General features: G+C 60.7%; 2 protein-coding genes across 4 annotated transcripts; one reads left to right on the top strand and one right to left on the bottom strand.

Annotated features, from left to right (window-relative positions):
• Positions 1-3,347: 3,347 nt before the first annotated feature.
• Positions 3,348-13,235, top strand: ERN2 (endoplasmic reticulum to nucleus signaling 2). 3 transcript variants are annotated; one of them, XM_065684954.1, is made up of 22 exons: positions 3,348-3,671; positions 5,277-5,394; positions 5,667-5,700; positions 6,252-6,324; positions 6,608-6,680; positions 6,813-6,935; positions 7,026-7,127; positions 7,223-7,484; positions 7,564-7,642; positions 7,722-7,866; positions 7,956-8,077; positions 8,263-8,439; positions 8,579-8,810; positions 9,076-9,166; positions 9,580-9,769; positions 9,988-10,087; positions 10,173-10,372; positions 10,896-11,043; positions 11,156-11,283; positions 11,470-11,593; positions 11,725-11,792; positions 11,866-13,235. In XM_065684954.1, exons 1-22 carry the CDS (start codon positions 3,570-3,572, stop codon positions 12,055-12,057), a joined length of 2,883 nt encoding a protein of 960 aa, XP_065541026.1. In that variant the 5' UTR covers positions 3,348-3,569; the 3' UTR covers positions 12,058-13,235. The 3 variants fall into 3 exon arrangements, with proteins under 3 accessions (XP_065541026.1, XP_065541025.1, XP_065541027.1); XM_065684953.1 differs by having other exon boundaries at positions 7,716-7,866; positions 11,866-13,234; XM_065684955.1 differs by lacking the exon at positions 3,348-3,671 and having other exon boundaries at positions 5,330-5,394; positions 5,667-6,042; positions 7,716-7,866; positions 11,866-13,234.
• Positions 13,236-13,631: 396 nt separating this feature from the next.
• Positions 13,632-18,879, bottom strand: PLK1 (polo like kinase 1). The gene is made up of 10 exons (XM_065684952.1): positions 18,331-18,879; positions 17,909-18,077; positions 17,661-17,805; positions 17,149-17,242; positions 16,504-16,723; positions 16,059-16,217; positions 15,884-15,961; positions 15,268-15,422; positions 14,658-14,840; positions 13,632-14,339 (listed from the first exon to the last, which is right to left on the bottom strand). The coding sequence occupies exons 1-10, from the start codon at positions 18,862-18,864 to the stop codon at positions 14,133-14,135; spliced, it is 1,944 nt and encodes a 647-aa protein (XP_065541024.1). The 5' UTR covers positions 18,865-18,879; the 3' UTR covers positions 13,632-14,132.
• Positions 18,880-19,336: the final 457 nt, after the last annotated feature.

Below are 19,336 nucleotides of genomic sequence, written 5' to 3'. Positions count from 1 at the left end.
GAAGCTCTGGGTTAGTACTCCATGTAGCATGTTTGGAGCAGATGAACACCACTGTGCTGCTTCCCGCTCCCTTTCATGCCATGTTAGTTGTTCCTCTCCCACCCTGCACCTCGCTGCTCCTGTCCTGCCCCCAGTGCGATGGTATTGGAGCGTTTCCCTGACCCTGCATGCTGTGGTCTAGAGTCCTCCTGCAGCAGTTGCCGTGACACTCACCCGTGTGACTGACAAACCCTCCTGAGCTGCATCGTGCTGCTGGGTGAGCACATGAAGCAGCAACACTGGCCTTGGGAGGGAGAGAACCAAAGAGAACTCCCTGCCCTGATGGGGAGGAGAGATGCTCGGATGCTGGTTTGGACCCTCCATCACTGCAGTAGTCTTTTGTGTCCTGGATTTGAAAATGTATAGCAATGTTATTCAGTGAATCCTGCCCAATTCAGAATATCTGTCCAGCAGCTGATCTCTTCAAGTTGAAATCACCTTTCAGTTTTTCTCTGCTCAAGTTTACAGGAAGCTCTTGCCTCTCGTCCTGTCTGAAGCAGTGCTCCCATCTTTGGCCTGTGAAGTTCTGCCTGTTCTCTCAGCCAGCCACGTGCCATTATCTCAGGTTTCTGATGGACCTTTCAGTCCTGCAAAGGTGCAGACCCTTAGCAGATAGTGCTGGGCAGTCAGGCTCAATCCGCCTGGCTCAGTGTTACACCTGCATCAGGCAGGTTGCTGTTTAACACTAAACTTTACAGTGCTCAGTGCAAGTAGCTCAACACTCTGTGAACCCATGGAGAGGCCTGTTGGGAATAGCTGGTCTTGGTGTGCTCCGTGTCTTGTTTTCTCTTTCCTTAAAGCAGCCCAGTTGAAACTCAGCAGGTGCAGATTCCCAAATGAGCATTTGTTTTGTTTTATTTGAGAGTCTGGGAGCAGCATCCATTTTATGGTATGTGTTACGATTCCGTATTTCCTTGTAAGCTCTTGATAGCAACGTAAGCAGCTTTTGTTTTGTATTTTCAGTCAGACCACCCATGCAATACAAATCTTAGAGGTGTTTTGTATCCTGCCTGTAAACCAGTGATGTGCTTGTCACTCTTGTAGCTTGAGGTGTTTCTTTTCTGTACGCAAGCCAGCAGCAGCGTGTCCTGCCCTACCTGCGCTGAGGTGGAAGCAATTCCTGTCGGGTCCCCAGAGCAGCTTGGAGCGGGCTGTGGAGCTGGAGTGACCAGGTGGGAGAGAACATTGCACACTGGACGCTGCTGTGACGCTTCTGATTCATTGCCAGTCCTGCTGTTCAGGCACAATTTAAACTCCGGGACCTGGTGGAGAGCATATGCACTGCAGCGTAAAGACAACGGTGCCCTCAGCTTTTCCTGTTGCTTGGGGTCACCTTTGCACTCACCATCTTCTTGGTTCTGTGACCATCAGCTCCCACTTGCTATCTGGCTTGCCTGGACCTCTCTGTACATCTGCTCATGTTCCTTTTTCCTTCCCTATCCTCTCGCTGTGTGCTCTAGAACAGGGCACGTGTCTTGGTTCCAGCTTCTGCCCGGAGCTCCGGTGTGTCTGTGCCCGCTGCAGTGACCAGGGTGAGCATGCTCTGGTGCTGCAGGATGGCAGGTACCTGACGCATTGCTGTGAGGACACCACAGGCACAGGGCAGCGTGCCACATTCCTGTCTGCTCCTGTCCCAAGGGCACGATTCCTCTGCATCCTGTGCAGGTACAGCTGCTCATCTCAAAGGGAACTGAGTGTAAAGCCCATTGGTTACAAAGCAAGTTCAAACACGGAGAAGAGAATACTATAAACTAAATGTAATTCTGTTCTGGTGCTTCTTTTTACGTTGGTTTTAATTTGAAAAATGAAATTGTTTCACTCTTTTGTTCTATGTGCAAAGTTTGAATTAAAATACAGGAAAATGATACTTACATAAAATGCTTTACCTGGTGTTTTTTGGCTCAATCTCATCGGTTTCTTGGGAGTTCTTTGAGATGAATATTCCAACTGGATTTAGCAGCCCCACCTCTAGGATTCTCTCTTTCAGAACCATGGGAGCTCTGTATCTTCTGGTGTATCCAGGAGGGGTCCTGCCATGTCCCAGAGCTCCCCGCATGAGCGCTGCTGCTCACTTGGGTGCATCCCTGGCCTTTCTCCATGTCCAGCACCGTGAGTTCCAGTATTCCCTCCTCTGTGCATCCCAAGCATAAACAGTTCCTGGTGTAGTTTTGTGCTGGGACTGCTGCAACGTGTCACTAAACCTCGCTCGGTTGAGCAAACACTGTATCTTGCAGGTAAATCTTGCGTTACAAGTTCACTATAGCAAGTTTAAGATTAACGTCAATGATTGATTCCCATTAATAGCACTGTTTGAGGAGTGTGGAACTGGAAGAAGGAGCTCACAGTGATGGGAGAGAAAGTGATGTGAATTCAAAGACCTCACTATGAACCTGTCCACATGAAGCAGCTGTAGTGGTCACACAAGGCGTCAGGCTGCCCACAGCCCATGAATGTGGCTTCCCCATGCTCCAAGGGCTGAAGTGACCTGCTCATGGTGATGGTGTGTGGTGTTGGGGTTAGTCCCAGGTGCTCCCACAGTGAGGCCTCTTCCCAGAATTCCTTCTTTTGTTGACTATTTCTCCCTCTGTAACTTGTTTTTTCCCTATGGAGCAGTTCCCATTCCCAGTTTTGTCCTTCACCTTTCCCCACATGTTCGGATCAGGTCCTCAGCATCTTGTGTTCATTGCTGTCATCACAGGGGAGGAAGGGGAGGACCAGGAGACCCGCAGCAAGTCTTGTCTGCAGCCTGTGACCATCATCCCTTCTAGCCAAGGCCTCTCTCTCTGTGGCCCCTGGAAGTTCACTCTGTCTTACCTGGACTCAAAGCAATTCAGTCTTTGGTTTTAAATTAAAAGCGTTAGGTATTTGTGTCTGCTGCAGGTTTATTTAAATGGAACATGTACCATGTCTGATGGTATCTTTAAATAATCTGTTACCTATTTCAGGGGAGGGAGATGACAAATGTTTAGTCTTAGACTTGCACTGGTGCATTTTCCTAAGTGTAACCTTGCCTGGTTGTCCTGCTGGTTTATGCTGTAAGATCAGACTTACGGATTAAAGTTTGATAATTATTGCTCTGTTTGCTTCGACAGCTTCTGCCTAAGAGCTCAGCTCAGTCTCCCCTCGGGCAGGTTCAAGCCATTCCCCTTGGCCTGTCCCTACAGGCCCTTGTCCCAAGCCCCTCTCCAGGTTCCCTGCAGCCCCTTTAGGCGCTGGAGCTGCTCTCAGGTCTCCCCTTCAGGAGCCTTCCCTGAGCCAGCCCAGCTCTCTCAGCCTGGCTGCACGGCAGAGGAGGAGCCCTTCAGCTCCAGCGGCCGGGGCCGGGCTCTGGTCCCAGCCCCGCTCTGCCTTCAGCTGACGCTGGATGTCCCGGGACGGGGTCCGGGCAGAGCCCCGCACGCCCGGGCGGGGCGGCGGGAGCCGGTGCGGGGGGGACCGGGGGAGGGCAGGAAGCCGCGTCCTGGTCCCGCCCCGGCCCCGCTGACTCACGGCGCGGCGATAAGCGCGGCCCGGCCCGGCCCTGCGCGCCGATGCCCCGGGATGTCCGGTACGCGCGGGCCATGGGCGGCCCCGCCGCGCCGCTGCCCCGCGGGCTCCCGCTGCTGCCGCTGCTGCTGCTGCTCCCGGCGCAGGTACCGCGAGGGGCGGGTGCGCGGCTCCGGGACAGGGGGGGACGGCGGCGACCGCGTCCGTGTCTCTCGGGGCGGCAGCGGCGCCGTCGGGAGCGGGTCCCCGCGCCCCGTGTGCGTGAGGCCCCGCGGTGCGGGTGCGGGAACGCGCCGGGAGTGCGCGGGGAGCGCGCGGCCAGCGCCCCGAGGGCGCAGGGTGCGGGTGAAGGGGCCGCGGGCTCTGGGGGCTCCCGTGGCCGCGTTACCGGTGCTGGCAGGGGCGTGCGGGGCCCGCCGCCCGCAGCACCGCGCAGATGCTGTCCTCTGCCCGGAGGAGCGATGCCGGTGGCGGCTTTGGCTGCGCTGAGCGGAGCGAGAGGTCCGTCCCTGTGTGCTCCTGCCCGCAGAGCTGCTGCCGGGCCGGGGCTGTTGGCAGCGCTGCTGTGGCAAAGGGGCCGTGTTCCTGGTTGTGCCTCACTGACCCTTTCCGTCACTGGGGGAGCGAAAGTGCCCCAAGCCCGCGGCTGAGCTCCAGCATCGCTGCAGGCTCCAGCGTGACGTGGTGGGAGCCTCGGGAAGCAGGCGGGGGTCCCGGGAGCATCCCATAGGAGCAGCAGCTGGGCTCCTGGGCTGCTGGGGCGGCGGCTCCCGGTGCTCCCAGCCCTGCCCGTGGTGCTGTGCGGGAGCTGCTGGGCAGCCCGGCCTTTGTTTGAGTGCTCTGTCACCGAAAAGCTGCAGTTGCAGAAGGGATGGAAGGAACTGCAAAGCGTCAGGGGAGGCAGAAGCAGAGCTGGTGAGCGCAGAGCGCTGGGCTCTGACCGCTCTGAGGTGGGCTCTGTTCTAGTCCTTCATGCAGTGGCCACACCACGAGAGCTCCGTGTTTGCTGTCCTGGTCCCTTGTACCCAGCGCAGCCACACGGTGCTGGAGGAGCGGTGCTGGGAGCAGTTGTCCTCCTCGGCCAGCCCCACCGCGTCCTCTGGGCAAAGCAAGGGCTGGGAAACTCGCTCTGACCTCCCCTAAAAACGAGCAAGAAGGGCAAAGGGAAGAATCGGTCTTGGCACAGAGGGGTTGCTCTGAGGAGCGCTGGGAGGGAGCCGGTGCTGGTGGGGCGCAGGGTGGGCACAGACCGTCAGCCGGTGCCTGCTTGGTGGCCTGGCTGGGTCCAGAGGCAGCACAGGGGCAGCACAGGGGCTCTGCCGGGCAGGAGGGCGCAGCAGGCTCCTCGCTCTGCTCTGCCTGGCCCTGCCTCTGCCCGGAGCCGCTGGGGTCCGGCGCTGTTTGCGGATCCCTGTTTGCCGATGGGGTGTGTGTGTGCGCGCTGCCGGCTGAGCTGGCGCTCGCTGTGCGGCTGCTGGGCAGGGGAGCGGCGGCTCCGCTTCCCCGCGTGTGTTGGCAGTGACCTCGTCCAGGCAGGGCAGCCGGGACCGGGGCTCCGCGGGCAGGGGCAGCCCTGCCCGCGCTGCTGGCGGGGGAAGTGGCCCAACTCGTTTGTTTCTGGAAGGAGCCGGTCGCTGGGCTCTTGGTGCCCCGCGGGGGCAAAGCTGCATCCGGGGGACAGGGCTGGGCAGTGGGAGCTGGTCCCCAGGCCCGGCCCTGCTGCTCCCTAAGGACCGTGCTCCTGCCCGCAGTGCCTCAAGGGCGGTGCTGTGACTGTCCCAGAGACGCTGCTCTTCGTATCCACTCTGGATGGAAACCTCCACGCAGTGAGTAAGAGCACAGGGGACATCAAGTGGACCCTCAAGGATGGTGAGTGATGACTGGGGGGTGCTCGCTCACACCCAGCTCCTGGGGGTCGGCTTTACTGGGTTTGGGGCTGCAGCCCCAGCCTGGCTCTCTGGGGTTCGTCCCTCCCAGGGATGCTGCTGGCTCCAGCTCAAGGCTCGGCTGTGCCGGAGCAGGGCAGGAGCTGGGGGTGCTGATTCCGGGTCTGCAATGCAAACAGGCAGCGCTCAGCAAACACCGCGGGGCTGCGCCCCGGCAGGGAGAGGCTGCTGACGTCTGCTTTCCCTCTCTTCCAGATCCCATTCTGCAGGTGCCGGTCTATGTGGCAGAGTGAGTGTCAAAGCCCGGGCACTGGCACCGGCTGTGCCGGAGCCTGTTCTGGTGCACAGCTGCCCCGAGGAGCCTGCAGTTCACAGCAGGGGAAGGGAACCCCGGGGAGATGAACCTCCCAGCCCATGCCGTGGCATTGCCTTAACCTACCCTTTGGGTCAGCCCTTTGTGCACACCGATGAGCAGTAGCCGCTCCCTGCTGCTGAGCCGCAGCGTTTTACAGCCAGGAGCTCTCGGCACCACCACACGTAAAAGAGGAGGAGGGAAACTGAGGAAAATCCACCTGGAAGAGCAGGGGCACTGCGGGATTGCAGGGAGCAGGGCCCGGAGCCAGCAGGGCCGGTAGGCGCAGGGCAGGTGTATGGGGTTACGGAGCTGACCCACAGCGGGAGCTCACCTCCCAAATCCAGCTCTGGAGGTTCCAGGAAAGGCCAAGCCCCGCAGTGAGCACCCTGGAGCAAAGCGCCGGGGGGGTTCTTTAGCGTAGCTCCGCTTTAGCCCTTGGCCTGTGCCCAGGGATGCTCATGTTTCACCCGCTCTCTCCTTTCCAGACCAGCGTTCCTCCCAGACCCCAATGACGGCAGCCTGTACGTCCTGGGAGGGAAGAACAAGGAAGGCTTGATGGTGAGTGGGGCTGGGAGCTGCCTGCATCCTCCCTGCCACGCTGGGGGCTGCAGACCAGGCAGAGCTTGACAAGGCAAGCACGGGGCTATTGGTTGCTCCAGCTTGTCCTTGTCACCAGGAAGGTATCAATTGGGATCCATCCTTCTCCACTGTTCCATCCTGAGCCATGAGGGCAGGGAAGGAAGAGGGGGTTTGCTGGGACATCTCCTTCCCACCCTGCTCCTGACAGCGGGAATGCTGCTGCTTGGCTAGGCCCCGCATCCTCTCCTCTGTGCTTTTGCAGAAGCTGCCGTTCACCATCCCAGAGCTGGTGCAGTCCTCGCCGTGCCGCAGTTCGGATGGCGTGCTGTACACCGGTACGGATGAGCAGGAGGAGGAGGGGGGACCCCAGGAGTGCATCCATGGAGGGCAGACCAGAGAAAGCCTGGGGGTATTTGTCAGGATGGGCACTGGGGCTGGGAGACTTGGAAATGTGTTCTCGTTGCCAGGGAAGAAGCAGGACACGTGGGTCATCGTGGACCCCAAGTCAGGGGAGAAGCAGACCACGCTCTCAACAGAGGCCTGGGACGGTCTGTGCCCATCCAATCCCCTGCTCTACATCGGCCGGACCCGTAAGCCAGCCCTGCTCCCTGTCTGCATCCATCCCTGTGGAGCCGGGAGCGGGGTGCTGGAGGTGACCCCGTGCCCTGCCGGTGCCCCAGAGTACGTCATCACCATGTACGACACCAAGTCGCGGGAGCTGCGCTGGAACGCCACCTTCTCCGAGTACTCAGCGCCGCCCTGCGAGGAGCGGTACCACTACAGTGAGTGGCCATGGCCGCGGCAGGGTGTGGGGGGTGAACCGGGACGGAGCCCCACGGCAGCACCGCGGCATCACCCTGTCCTCTGCCCTGCCCAGAGATGGCTCACTTCGCGTCCAGCGGGGATGGGCTGGTGGTGACGCTGGACAAGGAGAGCGGGGAGATGCTGTGGGCACAGAACTACGGCTCGCCCGTGGTCGGCATCTACGTGTGGCACCAGGACAGCCTGCGCCGCGTCCCCCACCTCAACCTGGCCATGGAGACCCTGCGCTACCTCACCTTCCACTCGCAGGACATCCACGTCCGCAAGTGGAGCCACCAGTCCCTGAAGGACTTCACCAGCACCAAGACCCAGCTGCTGTACGTGGCTCCTGCGCCCGCGCTGCCTGTGCTTGGATCCGCGAGGGCCGGAAGGCTGAGGCTTGTCCCTGCCTTGCAGGCCAGCGCTGTACGTGGGGAAGCACGCAGCCAGCTTCTACGCCCTGACATCCCTGGTCCACAGCAGCGTGGCGCTGGTGGTGAGTGCCCGCGCCGGTGCGCCCGCGCTGCGGTGGCCTGGCTGCGCGGTGCTCCACGAGCTGTGGGTCCCAGCCGCAGGGCATCACGCTGGCCAGGATCGACGGCCCCACCACGGAGGAGGTGACCATGAGGGAGTCGGGGGAGTGCGAGATCACGCCCAGCACTGACGTCAAGTACCCGCAGGGCAGCATCACCGCGCTCCGCAACCAGTGGCTCCTCATAGGTGCGGACCCGCCTGGGGCTCGGATGTGTGCCTGGGGTGCGCTGCGGAGGGGAGCTGAGCCGATGGTTGCCTTTGCTCTCCCACCGCAGGGCACCATGAGCTGCCCCCCGTGGTGCACACCACGATGCTGCGGGCGTTCCCGGAGAACCTGCGGAAGACGACAGAAGCCATCATCCCCAGGGCCCCGTCTGCCAGGACCCTGTTCGATGACGTGAGTGGCGAAGCTCTGCAGGGTCCCACCTCTGCACTGGGGGAACCTCAGCCGGTGCTGGGTCACTGAAGGGCTGGGGTTGGGTGCTGGGTCGCCAGTGTGGGGTCACACAGACAGGGGGTTCCAAACCCAAGTGCTCAGCATCCGTCCCCCTGGTGCCAGCCCAGCCCCGGTGTGTGTTGCAGTTCCTGGCCCCAAGCAGCGCGGAGGAGCCGGCCATCCGCAGCGAGGAGCAGTTCCCGTTGGATCCTGCGCCGGGGGAGCAGATGGAGGTGTACCCTGATCCCAGTGCATGGGACCTGCTGATGGCTGCTGCGGGCACGGCTCTGCTGGGCGGGGGGCTCCTGCTCCTCCTGCTCACGGTGAGTGGTGGCGGTGGAAGAGCCCACTGCTCCCGAGGGGATGGGACTCTGGTCATCCCCACGGCTGAGGCACGGCGCGCACGGGGCCCGCAGCGAGCCCTGCTCTGGGCGCTGAGCGCTGCCGCGGTCTGTGTTCCAGAGGCTGCAGAGGCAGCACGTGGAGCAGCAGCAGCAGCTGGAGAAGCAGATCCAGCTCCTGCAGCAGCAGCAGGAGATGCTGCTCCCCGGCCGGGCCTCCAGGGAGGCTGCTGCTGCGGAGCAGGGGCTGAGCCAGGGCAGCGCATCCCAGCGCTCGCAGGGTCCCTCGGCCCACCAGGACCTGGCTAATGGGACAGGCAGCCCGGATCCCGCTGCCCCAGCGGCCACTGAAGGTGTGTGAGGAGGGAATGGGCAGGGCGTGAGGGGCTCTGTCTGTGGGTGTCACCTGAAGCAGGAGCAGAGATGCCCTGAGACGAGGGGGCTGCAGCCCCACTGAGATGGGAGGAGATGCAGGATCTGCTGCTGGAGAAGCGTGGGCTACAGAAGCAATTGCAGGAGTAGAGCCCAAGAAACATCGAGCTGGTTAAAGAGCTGGTGTCCTTCCTACAGGACCAATGCTGACAGGCCGAAGGATGGCTGTCCTCTCTTCCTCTGCAGATGCAGAACCAGACATGGTTGTAGTTGGGAAAGTTTCCTTTAACCCCAAGGATGTGCTGGGCCACGGAGCTGGAGGAACCTTTGTCTTCAGGTGGGTGTCCCCAGGGTGCCCTCGTTCTGCTCCTCTTCTCCCTGGGAACTCTTGAGGCTGGGTTGCCACCTTCCCCTTCTTGTGGTCCTCACCGTACGGGTGGGTACACAGGGCAGGTCTGACCCTGGCACCGCTGCCCCATCCTCTCCTTCCCTGGTGCTCCAGCCCCTGTTGAGGTTCCTCTGGCTCTGAGCCCCTTTCCCCAGCACTAAACACAGCAAAGGGCCGTTATTGCCCCACAACAAGGGGAGCCCGAGCCCTCCGTGTGCAGCACAGCGCAGGGATTCCTGCCTGCCCGCGGCTGTGACAAACCTTTGGAGTCGCTCTAAGGTGACCCATGCTGAGGACCCCAGGGTCCTGGCTGGGCTGTGCTCCGGCCCCGGAGCACCGTGCACAGACACAGACGCACGCAGGGGACGGTTCGAGGGCCGGAACGTGGCCGTGAAGCGCCTCCTGCCCGAGTGTTTCCACCTCGTGGACCGCGAGGTCCGGCTGCTCCGGGAGTCCGACGAGCACCCGCACGTCGTGCGCTACTTCTGCACCGAGAGGGACAAGCAGTTCCACTACATCGCCATCGAGCTCTGCTCCGCCACGCTGCAGGAGGTGAGCCCATGGCCGTGGGCACCGCGCTGCTGCTGAGGGCAGTTCACCGCAAGGGGAATAGGTGCTGACTGGGGGACCTGGAAACAGCAAGGCTGGGGTGCAAATGCCCTCGCATGGGCTTGTCTCCGTCCGCCTCTGCCAGGCCAGCAAGCAGCACCTCCTGGCAAGCTCTGCTTCTTTGCCCCTGTTCATCTCTTTCTACCTCTGTGTGGTTCCAGTACGTGGAAAGCCCCAGCTTTGACCGCCGTGGCCTGGACCCGGTGTCTCTGCTGCACCAGACCATGTCGGGGCTGGCTCATCTCCACTCCCTCAGCATCGGTGAGCGGCGGCGCGGAGCATCCCGGCTCAGTCCCGTCCTCATGCAGCGGTTTGGGTGGGTGACACCGAGCGCTCTCTCTTCCAGCCCATCGTGACCTGAAGCCCTGTAACATCCTCATCTCTGTCCCAAACCCCCACGGGCAGATCCGAGCCGTCATCTCCGACTTTGGCCTCTGCAAGAAGCTGCAGGGAGGGCGACAGAGCTTCAGCCTCCGCTCCGGCATCCCTGGCACCGAGGGCTGGATCGCACCCGAGGTGCTGCAGGAGGCTCCGAAGGAGAACCCGGTCAGTGAGACATGGATCCCCTCTGGTGCTCCTTGAGCCAGCCCAGCCCGGAGCACCAGTGCTCCGTGCCAGGACTCACCTGAGCCGTGTCCAGCACTGGGCATCTCATCCGAATGCAGTCCTTGGAAGTTCAGGATGGGGAGGTTGGAGAGGGCCATGGCTTGCTATGGAGGTCACCCTTCTGCTTGTCTGCTTAGTGCAGGGAACGCTGTTCCTGCTGGAAGCTGGGTGCTGTATGGCAGGGCACATACTGGTGCTGGCAACATGTTCCACATACCCTCATGGTGGGTTTGGTTTGCACAGTGGGATGAGACCTGGTGCGTCCATCAGCCCATAACGTCCTGACTTCTGTCTATGCCTCTGAAAGCCTCTTCCCTGATCAGGACCTGGTGTGGTGCATTTTCCAGCAGCCCTGTAGCCACTGACCAAGTGTTCACATAAAAGAATGGGGAAGCAGGGAGGTGAAAGCTTCACTTGCTTTTTGCCCTGAGGATCCCATCTCCTTCCCCGTCGTGTGTTGCAGACATGTGCTGTGGACATCTTCTCAGCCGGCTGCATCTTCTACTACGTGTTGTCAGGGGGACAGCACCCGTTTGGGGACAGCTTGCGGCGACAGGCCAACATCTTGTCAGGCTCTTACCAGCTGAGCTGCCTGGAGGAAGAAGCTCATGGTGAGACCCTTCCCAAGGGCACAGCCCCATGATAAAGCCCTGAGCAGAGGGGCGCAGCTCCGGGTCCTGCTCGGGGGGTGTTGGTTCTCCCTTGTGCTGTTTCACCTACCAGACAAGCTGGTTGCGAGGGACCTGGTTGTGGCAATGATCAGCCCCGAGCCCCAGCGCCGACCCTCGGCCCCTGTGGTCCTTGTGCATCCCTTCTTCTGGAGTCGGGAGAAGCAGCTGCAGTTCTTCCAGGTGAGCGGGCAGTGAACGTAGGTGTGCTCTGAATGAGAGCTGGAGATGGCCGTGTTCAGGTCAATGTGCTCATCTGAGCTGCTTTGGGAAGCGGGGGGGTCCCTGGATTTGTGTCCCCCTTGGCACTGGCTCTGTTCCCTGGCGAGGGCAGGGCTGCGCCCACCCCACCCCTGCTCTTGGGTGCAGGACGTCAGCGACCGCATCGAGAAGGAGCCTGCTGAGGGGCCCATTGCCTGCGCCCTGGAGGCGGGCGGGCGGGCGGTGGTGAGGACCAACTGGAGGATGCACATCTCCCTGCCGCTGCAGACCGGTGAGCGCAGGGGCAGCGCTGCCCTGGCTGTGCCGCGGGCTCTGCTGCTCGCTGCCATTGCTGCTCCCTCCGGGGCAGCCCCTCGCCCGGCCACGTCCCCCCTCACTCGGCATCTCTCCTGCTCTCCCCAGACCTGAGGAAGTTCCGCACCTACAAGGGGGCCTCGGTGCGAGACCTGCTGCGGGCCATGAGGAACAAGGTACACGCTCCCCCCAGCCCGGCTCCCTGCTCCCCACATGCCCCCGGCGCTGTTCACTGACTCCCTCCTGCAGAAGCACCACTACCACGAGCTGCCGGCCGAGGTCCGCGCCGCGCTGGGCTCCGTCCCCGATGCCTTTGTGCACTACTTCACCTCCCGCTTCCCCCGGCTGCTGCTGCACACGCACGGGGCCATGAGGGTCTGCGCCCACGAGCGGCTCTTCCACTCCTACTACTGCCAGGGCCCGGCCGGCAACGGGAAGTGAGCAGGATGCGCACCGGGACCACGCCAGGCTCTGCGGCCGCTCGTCCCTGGAGCACCCCGGGTGTCCCTGTCCCCTCCATGGGATGATGCGGGTCTCAGGACCGGGTTGCCCAGTGTGCGGGTGGGTTACAGGCAGCATGACCCAGAGGAGCTGAGTACAGGCAGCACTGCTCCTGCCCGGGCTCTCCCGAGCCCAACAGGGACCCCTGAGCACCCACCTTTGCAAACGCTTGCCTAAAAGCACCTACAGCAGAGATCCAGTGACTGCCGGTGGACACGGCGCTTCCCGAAGGAAGAAGCAAATGCGCTGTATTTGCCTGAGGGTGGCTGCAGAGCAGGGCGCCAGCAGAGCAGCACAGCCAGGCTGGGGCCAGGTCCCGGCAGGGTGTTCAGTGGGGATCAGGGAGCTTCACCCCATGCCATGTGCCTGGGAAAGCGGCTCTCTGAGTGCGTCCAACCTGGCTGTGACCTGGACTGATAACTTCTTCATCGCATCGGACTGGTTGGGGTTGGAGGGACCTTAAAGCTCCTCCAGCTCCAACCCCTGCCCCGGGCAGGGACCCCTTCCACTGGAGCAGCTTGCTCCAAGCCCCTGTGTCCAGCCTGGCCTTGAGCACTGCCAGGGATGGGGCAGCCACAGCTTCTCTGTCTTGACACTGGTGGTGATCCCTCAGCGCAGCCGAGGCACAGCAGGTCAGCTCCTGGCACCACCCCAGGGCTGCAGAGGACAGGGCAGCACCAGCCTGGAGGGGGGCGTGGGGCCTCCAGCACAATCCCAATAATGAAGTTTTTAACCTCAGTTGGGCTGAGAAATGCTTTTGGTCACTGCAGCCTGTGACCGGGCCTGGCCCAGAGCAGAGCGGTGCAGCTCCAGGAGCCGCTGTCCCAGGCAGAGATCACCCCAGGGATGCTCCCATCTCTGTTACCCCACAGCCTCCCTGCTGCTCCAGGGCTGTTCTGGTTTATAGCATCCCCATGGGCATGTATTTAATGCAGCAAGGTTTCCTCTTGGGAATGGCAATAATTGTGTACAGTGTGATTCCTCTGTGCCGGGGTGTGGGATTTTGTCCTGCGGGTAACAAGGGGTTTGTACCTGGTTTCTTTTCAGGATGCTGTATGGTCTAGAGCCTTTTATACTAAATGTCATTAAAAAAAAACCTAAAGAGCTTGTCCTGCTTAAAAACAAACTGGTTGGAGAGCACCAGGAGGTGCTGGCAGGGCAAGAGCAGGAAGAAAGCCAAGGTACTTCATGGGGCTCCTGCAAGTGGAGCCAATGACACAGGAGGTGGGGGCCATTAGCCTGCAGTCCTGCTCACAGCACAGCCCCCATTCCCCAGACCTGGGAAAGGAACTTAACCCCACCAAGTTTAGGAGAAGCATCTCCCAGAATGACTGAACCCCCTCCCCCCATCCTCCATCGCCCCATTTCCCTCTTGCCCTGGGTCCAGGTGGAGCTCAGTGAGGAGCAAGCACTGAGCAGGAGCTCAGGCAGCGCACAGCCCTTACTTGGAGGGGAAGCCAGAAGCAAGGCGCTGGTGTTGCGCCCAGCAAGGCAGAGAGAGCCAGGCCAGGCCGGACAGTACACCGAACAGTCTTTATTCAAGTTCTGCAATATACAAAAGTTGAGGTTTCATGTAGATTAATTTGTTTTAAAAGGCTGATTGCTCAGTCTCACCCTGGGCATGTCAAATAGCTTACCTGAAGGTCTCAAAAGGGAACAAAGGCCACACAGACGTGTACAAATAACGTACACGATAGTTCCGCTCTCCCCATGCTTTGCTCTCAAGGCCCAGGAGCCACGTTTTTTTTTGCTCTGGGAAGTTAAAAACCAACCCCACTAGGTATGCACTTAAAAAATGTTTTCTATTAGAAGTGGGGAGCAAGAAACCTTTGGGTATCAGAGTGAACAACGCTGTTCCCATAGCATCAGGCACTTCCTTGTGGCAACCAGACCATACCCAGGGGTATGCCCAGCTGTGTGGAGGGAGTGTGAGCAGGGATGCTACCAGAACTCCCAACTCCCCATCCACAGCTGGGATGGTTTGGCACAGATGTGGAGTCCACCAAGAACAAGGTCTAAGCAGAGGGTTTCACAGCAGCTGAGCCAGACTTGGAGGTGAGGAGCTTCTCCACCATGGTGCGAGCGTAGCTGAGCCGGCTGGCCAGCTCCTTGCAGCACCCGTGCTCCTCGATGAGGCTCAGCTTGTACGTGCGGAAGTCCCGTTTCTCATCTATGTACGTGACAGCAGCCATAAGAGGGCACAAGATGACCTTGGTGTGGTCCTGTGGGGAGAGAACACACGGTCACCCCGAGCTCTCTGCTCCTGAGGGCCATCTCAGCAGCAGCTGGGGCATCCCAGCATTCAGGAATTGCAGCAAAGCGGAACACACCAATGTGGCCAACCAGACTGGGCACAGCCTCCCTCCTGCTGGACATAGCCCTTCACAAGCAAGTTGTGTCTGCATGGCATGCATATACCCACAATGGAAGCAAGGAGCTCACTGGGCAAAGCTTTGGCTCAGGCCATGCCCTCCTCCTGCCCCCCATCACTGTGCGCAGCTGGAGCTACAGCCCCGGACAACACGGAGCAGCTGCCTCACCTTGAAGAAGTTGATCTGCACGGTGCCGTTGCTGAGGTGCAGGGTGATGGCTCTGCGGGTGCGGAACCACGTGCAGAGGTAGGGCAGCCGGGCCAGCTCGTCCCCCTCCCGAGGGGTGATGTTGGCGCCCGCCTTCAGCAAGTGCTCGCTCATGTAGTTCCGGAAGTATTTCAATAGCTCTATCTGCGGGTGGGAGAGGCTGTGAGCGGGGGCACGGGGGCTGCTGTCACAGACCCAGAGGCTCGGCACAGCTCAGAGCCTCAGGCGTCCCTGCACAAGCTTGTGCAAATCCTGCCACTCAAAGTTAACTCAGCCTGCGGTACTCGAGACTCGCGTGGCTGACACTTCGGTACATACAAGTCACACAGGCACTTATTTCTGTGGAGCTGCTCATAAAGGAGCCTCAGACAGCAACCAGGAATGAGCACCCGGAGCTGCTGGTGTCTGCCCTTGGGGCTGTGTTTTACCAGCCAGGAGGAAGCCTGCAGAACACCAGCAACCAGCCCTGAGTTACAGCTGCTTCTCCCTGGCCCCCCTGCCAAAGCCCAGCGAGGCTGGCATCACTCTCACCATCAGCCCCCCAAGCAAGGCTGCTGCCCCCCAGACTGACCTTCTTGTTGAGGGCAGAGGGGTAGGATCTCACAGTGAAGTAGGACTCGGCGCCTTTTTGCTCGATGTACTGCAAGCTGTCCCCATCGCTGTACATTATCAGATGAGTGGAGTCATTGAAGAGAACTCCAACGCTATTGTCACACAGCTGGTAACCTAGTGCAAAAGGGAGCTGCCTGTTAGGCCTTCAAATACATGGTACCATGGGTTGTGTGGAATACAAAGGCAGGTTGTATCATCTGGGGGTTCCCTGGCAGGCACCCCCCCAAGTCCCTGCCAGGTCTAAGGAGTCTCCTGGTTGGTGAGGTCTTCTGGATTTGTCATCCTCCCTTATGAATCCCCTGCTGCAGAAACAACTGCAGCTGCTGCAGTGGGTGTATGTGCTCCCTCACCAGCCACCTTACCCAGCTGATAGCTGTCTCCCACCTTAAGGTGGCCAGGGCTAATGCTCAGTGACCACTGCTCTGGATTCGCTCATGATTTGGTAACGTTTCTGGCAGCGATCTCACACACACACTATTGACTAAAGAACCAGACCTGTGCAATGCCTAAACCCAAGCTTCCCCAGCTTCTTCAGAGGCTAAAAAAGGCTGAAACATTGCCCCCATGTCATTTACCTAAACCATATTTGTCGGAGTAGTCCACCCATTTGCTAACCCAGAAGATGGGAATGCAGGCTGGGTCCTCAGCTTCTTCTGCAAAGAGGAAAGGAGTTTGTTAGGTGACACTTCCCAGCACCCTGTGCACCCCAGCGAGCAGGCAATGCCTAAAGGAAGGCAAGCAGCTACTCACCTTGCCTCACCACCAGTCTTTCAGAGGGCTTGGCCAGGTTGACTGCAGTCAGCTGCTGTAACATGTCAGCTAAATGGGTGTCAACAGCATCTCCCAGCTCCCGCAGCGCAGCGACATCTTCCTTCTCAGGCAAGCTCTCCAGTGCTGGGCCATCTCGTCCTGGGCCAGCAAAGAGAAGATGTTGGATGAGTGACCAGGTTCCTATAGGCACCACATGCACATCCTACCCCAGCTATAGAGAACACGACACATAGCACATAGCTAAAGCTAGTGCTGGCACTTCCTCCCTGCTTTGGTGCTGAGCAGAGTGAGGAGACCTCTCTTGCTCACAAAATGCTCCAGGTTTTCTTAACAGCTGGGAGAAGAGGTGAGGGATCACCACATCCCCATGGACTGCTCAGGACATTGCTGCAGCCCAGCCCCACCTCCAGAGGCTCACCCTTACCTTTGTTGATCTCAGTCAGCGGCTTTCGCCCGCCCGGCTCAAGCCCACTGGGAGCAATGGAAAACCTAGGAGCAATGGTGAGGCAGCTGGTGGGCAGGCGGCTGGGGATGTATCCCGACGTGAAGAACTCGTCATTCAGCAACTCGTCGATTGTTGGGCGCGTGGCAGGGTCGGACCTCAGCATCTTCTGGATGAGGTTAGCAGCTATGGGGTTGATGTGCTGAGAGGAGACAGAGACAAGCGTCAGGGGACGACGTGCATGAGTGGATGTGCAACCCGGGGAAGTTCTGCTTGGAGCAGAGCTCCTGCACTTTTCCCAACCGCGTGTAAAGCCTGGAGTTAACTGACATTAGCAAGAGAACTCACAGCAGTGGGATGAGCTGGGCACCTGGCCCAGGACTCATGGACTTGAACACATCCATTAAACCCCACACACCAGCTGCCCAGCTCAGGCTTTCGCTGGATTGAGGGGCAGGGAGCTGCTGGCTCACTCCACGACCTGACTTCACGACCTGAAACATCCCCTTCACAGCACTCTGGGAGCTCACCATTACATGGGAGCCCATTAAGTGCTAGAAACAGGACGGGCAGCAGAAGGCTGACCAAAAACTGCTGCAAGGTGAGATCCACCCACAAGGGCCATACCTTGGGAATAGTATATTGGTTCTTCTTGATTCGGATATAGGTTTCTTTCAGAGAAGGTGTTTCAAATGGCGGCTTCCCCACCAGCAGAGTGTACCTGTGTGTTTGCAGACAAAAGGGGTCAGTTCTGCAACAGACACTCTGGGACTGGTGAGCAGTGACCTTCTCCTAAGCACACCCTAGGACTTCCCTAGCAGGGGGAACACACTCAGCATTGGACATGCAGAAGTGCAGACTGGGCCTGGTTGCTGCCCAAAGGGAAGCTGGGACCTGGCACTCTCTGGAGAAAGGTCTGGAACAGGAAGCACAGGCTTTTGGTAAATGCCTCGGGACAGCCATGCCGTGCAGACACAGCGGCACCAGTGCCTGTGGAGCACAGGGTGTGCTGCTGGCATCGGGCACTCTGGACACAATGAGGAGCTGTTGCTCAGACCGCAACCTGGAGGAGCCAAAGGAGCAGGACCACAGGGACCAACCGCCCACCCCACGGCTGTACAAGAGGAACCTTGACTTACGTGATGCAGCCGATGGACCAGATGTCCACCTCGAAGCTGTGCCCCTTCTGGCCCAGCACCTCTGGAGCAATGTAGTTAGGAGTCCCACATAGGGTCATCTTGCGCTCGCCATCATACTCTACTTTGGTGGCCAGGCCAAAATCACCTGGGGGAGAGAGGGTTTGACTGGAGATGCCCTGGATGGCTGGGCCCCAGCGTGGGGTCCCATGGGGCAGCCATGGGGAGGGCATCACACCATGGACACCTACCGATCTTCACCTCCATGTCATCGCTGAGGAAGAGGTTGGCCAGCTTGAGGTCACGGTGAATGATGCGCTGGTTGTGCAGGTACTGGCAGCCCAGGATGATGTGGCGCAGGTAGTACCGCACCTCGGGCTCGCTCAGCGCCTTCCGCCGCTTGTGCAGCTCCAGCAGCGACTGTGGGGGGACAGGGCGGTCAGCACCGGGGGGACAACCAGCACCGGGGGGGACAACCAGCACCGGGGGAGACAACCAGCACCGGGGGGACAACCAGCACCGGGGGGGACAACCAGCACCGGGGGAGACAACCAGCACCGGGGGAGACAACCAGCACCGGGGGGGACAACCAGCACCGGGGGGGACAACCAGCACCGGGGACACCGACCCGCACTCCCCCACCCAGCGGGTCCCGCCGGCCCCGGCCGCTCACCCTGCGCCGGCAGAGCTCCAGCACCACGTAGACGAAGTCATCGTCCTCGAAGAAGCCCTGGAAGCCCACAACGTGCCGGTGCGCCAGGCTGCGGTGGATGGCGATCTCCATGGACATCTTCTCCTTCTGCTGCCGCTTGAGCAGCAGCGACTTGGGCACCACCTTCCCCGCGAACACCTCCTGGCTCTCGGTCTCCGCCAGCTCATAGCACCGCGCGAAGCCGCCTCTGCCCAGGAACCTCCCGCGCACGAAGCTGCGCCGGGTCCGCGGGTCCACCAGCACCTTCGGGACCTCGCTCCGGGCCGCGGCCGCAGCCGCCGAGCCGCCGTTCCGGGCGGGCTCTGCCCGGGCCGCCGGCCGCGCCGGCTCTGCCCGGCCCAGGGGCCGCACCGCCTTGCCGCCCGCCGCACTCATGCCGCGCCGTGCCGAGAGCGCAGCGCACCGGGAGCGGCCGGGGGAGCCGGCGGCGCAGGCGCAGAGCGGGCAGGAGCAATTCAAACGCCGCTCACGATCGTTACCGCGGCCGCTGCCCATTGGCCCGGAGGATTTAAACTCCACGCCGCGGCGCGGGGCACCATGGGAGCGCTGCGCTTTAAAGGCCGTTAAGCGGCCGAGCGGGACACGCGAGCTCCCCCCCGGCCCGGTAACGGCCCGGCCCGGGGAAGGGGCCCTGCTGCACCCCGGCAGGAGCAGCGCAGGGAGCCCCCTCCCCGCAGTGCTGCGTTCTGCGCTGCGGGCTTTTAACGGAGCTTAAAGCTCCTCCAGCCCCAACCCCTGCCCCAGGCAGGGACCCCTTCCACTGGAGCAGCTTGCTCCAAGCCCCTGCGTCCAACCTGGCCTTGAGCACTGCCAGGGATGGGGCAGCCACAGCTTCTCTGGGCACCCTGTGCCAGCGCCTCAGCACCCTCACAGGGAAGAGCTTCTGCCTAAGAGCTCAGCTCAGTCTCCCCTCGGGCAGGTTCAAGCCATTCCCCTTGGCCTGCCCTACGGGCCCTTGTAAATGTCT

This window comes from Lathamus discolor, chromosome 6 (genome assembly GCF_037157495.1).
Source record: "Lathamus discolor isolate bLatDis1 chromosome 6, bLatDis1.hap1, whole genome shotgun sequence".
NCBI lineage: Eukaryota > Metazoa > Chordata > Aves > Psittaciformes > Psittacidae > Lathamus > Lathamus discolor.
This window is presented reverse-complemented; position numbering and strand designations above follow the sequence as displayed.